At 34.9% G+C, this 2,914-nt stretch overlaps 1 protein-coding gene across 1 annotated transcript in view; it reads right to left on the bottom strand.

The window, feature by feature from the left end:
* LOC106465249 (putative epidermal cell surface receptor) overlaps positions 1–2,914 on the bottom strand; it is a 30,282-nt gene that overhangs the window by 4,595 nt on the left and 22,773 nt on the right. Inside the window, 1 exon segment of the mRNA XM_022393119.1 lies at positions 2,027–2,237. Coding sequence (XP_022248827.1) covers positions 2,027–2,237 — 211 coding nt within the window.

Genomic DNA, 2,914 nt, shown 5'->3' with positions numbered 1-2,914 from the left:
GCTAGTCATCACCACCCACCGCCAACTCTTGGGCTACTCTTTTATCAACGAATAGTGGGATTGACCGTCACATTATAGCGCTCCCACGATTGAAAGGGCGAGCATGTTTGGTGGGATGGGGATTCGAACCCACGACCCTCAGATTGCGAGTCGAGTGCCCTAACCACCTGGCCATGGACAATTGAGTCAAGCTCGTGAATCGTTCGTTGTGAATTATAGCGTTTGTTTAAGTTAACTGACTGTGGGAATTAAGTGTATTGCAAAGTTGTATTGAGAAAGAATAAACTGGTTTTATTTAAGGAAGGACTTGTATTGCTGAAGTTTTTCGGAAAGAATTTCTACGGAAAATTAACAAACTAACACATAGATATAACAATATTATACATTGTACAAGTTGAACTTTCACGAATTCGGCGCGAATTGGGTAATGCGGGTCATGGTGCATCAATGTGTACGTCATTGTTCATGTATCATGCCAGTTTTGTGCGTGCGTGTGTGTGTGTGTGTGTGTGTGTGTGTGTGTGTGTGTTTATGTAATCTGAACAGTTTTGTGAATTAAGAATAAAATAATTTAATAATAAATACGTTCAGATAGTTACGGAACTCTGGTCTAGTGATAGTAGACTTGTAATCACATGAGCGCCAGAAATACGGCGATGAAACTAATTAAAACTCTTGAGAATCCAGGACAGGCGTAGTAAACCGCTGGGAGATTTAATACTTGTTCCAGAAACTCCAAACAGAGCCTCCGAACAGACTGCTCCCAATGTTGACCAGTAAGAAACAGACAGTTGGAAATAGAGGAGCAAAACCGGAGGAGGTAAAGGAACAAGAAATATATCTGGATAGGAGTGTGTGTGGCGAAGTTTTGTGGGGTTATACAGCTGACAGGCCTAACAGGAGGAAGATGATGTTTAGCCAGCTGTTTTGATAAAAGAATCGTGAATAGATCCTAGTACTAGCTCAATAACATTTAGGGGTTCATAACGAACTGAATTTATTCAAACAACTTAGAAATATGAATTTTTGCCCAAGCGTTTAGGCGGGTTTGAAATTCGGTTTCGTTAACAATCAAAATTGGCGCACTATTTTCTTTTTTCTCTTTTTATTTCATATTTCAACACATATAACAAAATTCTTGATTATATGATTTTAGAACGAAATTATTTGTGAAAATTTAAATAAACAGCACCACTGTTTTATTTTATTTTGACTATTGGCAAAATCTAGCATCAGACGTTTCTAAATATACTGTTACGCCTCCGGTCGTTAGTTAATTTTCTGTAAAAATTCTTTCCGAAGAAACTTTATCGATACTAGTCCTTTCTTAAATAAAATTGGTTTATTCTTTCTGAATACAACTTTGCGATACACTTAATTTTCACAGTCGCGCTATAACAAACGTCTCACGTGCTCGACTCAACTGTCGATTACACATTACATTGTTGCCGTCACGTCTTGACTGTCTTATATATAAAATAATTCCGAAATCTAGTAAACGCTCGAGCATTCAGGAAGGGACAGGATCCTTCTAGAAGTTCATGACGTGTTACTAGCGTCACGTGACTTCCGCTGTCGTAACAATACGTTAAATTATGTATATTTATGTGAACACAGATAAATAAAGGTCAAATAACGGTCTAACTTCAAAATTTCTAAGCTCCTGAAGCAAGAAACATTTACATTTTCCCGATAAAACCCTGCAGTTCACATTTAGGCCTAAAACGCGAGTTTTCCGTTTTGCAGGTTCGTGTGTTTCTGTATCATCATTAATTTCGTTAGCCTTAAATCAAGAAATAGATTTTCCATTTGTTTACGTCAATTAATAAATATTCTGTAACATTTATATGATTTCCAAATTATGAGACAAAAGTTAGTTTAAATCGTATTTTAGTCGTTTGTCATATTCATTTATAAAACATTAAATAAAGATTCCTAGTTATGAATTTGTTTTTGTTTTAGGTAGTTACTGTATTTGCATTTAAAATAACGGAAAAATTGGAGATGAAAATGTGTGAAACCTCACCTTTTTCCAGGTTCTAAATTCTCAATAGAAATTTTATTTGTTTTTGGTACTTTGAAAATCTGGGCCTGATCCGAGTTGGTGTCACTATTGTACATCACCCGAACAACGTGAACATATTTACTGATAGGGATTGGAACTCCTTGAAGAACAAAATCTGTGGAATACGGCCCAACAATTCCTTGGTCCAGCTTCACTTCAAAGTTATATATATCTGTTGGTGAAAATAATTTACACATGAGAAAGCGTTTTATTTTGTACGCAGTTATGCTCATAGATATAATGAGTACAATTTTCTGGCTCTCAGTCCAATTGTACGCACTTCCACAAATTGTTAATAGATGACGCCACAAACAGGCAAAAAAGGTTTATAAATAAATCAATTAGGCTATAATAAACTATAATATTTCTCAGCTTAACAGTAGGAAATTTTATGTTAATATTCCAAAACAGTATCCATTCCTATTTTCTGAATTCAAATATATCAAAGAAAGCTTATCTTGTGTTAAAAATAATAGTGATATTCTATATTATTTATCAAATTTTATAACTACACAAGTAGTTTTGGGGAAGTAACCTGGGTTATAATAAGGCTAAACTGTGTAACAATACGCCAAAAACACTATATCTGTCTCTTCCAATAACGAGGAGGCCATTAGTCAAATATCAGGATTCATCAAAATGGCTGCGATACGAAAGGCAGTGCTAATCGAGGCGCTATTTATATCATCAGTCTCATGAACATCAACTGCTTTGGTTTGAACTAGATTACGTAAGTGAAATGTAATAGTTATTAAGTTTTATCTAAGTCATTTACAAATCAGGATTAAGGTAATATAATCCTAGTAATTAATAATAGCTTCCAATCAGAGTAAACTACTGTATGAAAAA

Source organism: Limulus polyphemus, unplaced genomic scaffold (genome assembly GCF_000517525.1).
Source record: "Limulus polyphemus unplaced genomic scaffold, Limulus_polyphemus-2.1.2 Scaffold1884, whole genome shotgun sequence".
In the NCBI taxonomy this organism is placed as follows: Eukaryota; Metazoa; Arthropoda; class Merostomata; order Xiphosura; family Limulidae; genus Limulus; species Limulus polyphemus.
This window is presented reverse-complemented; position numbering and strand designations above follow the sequence as displayed.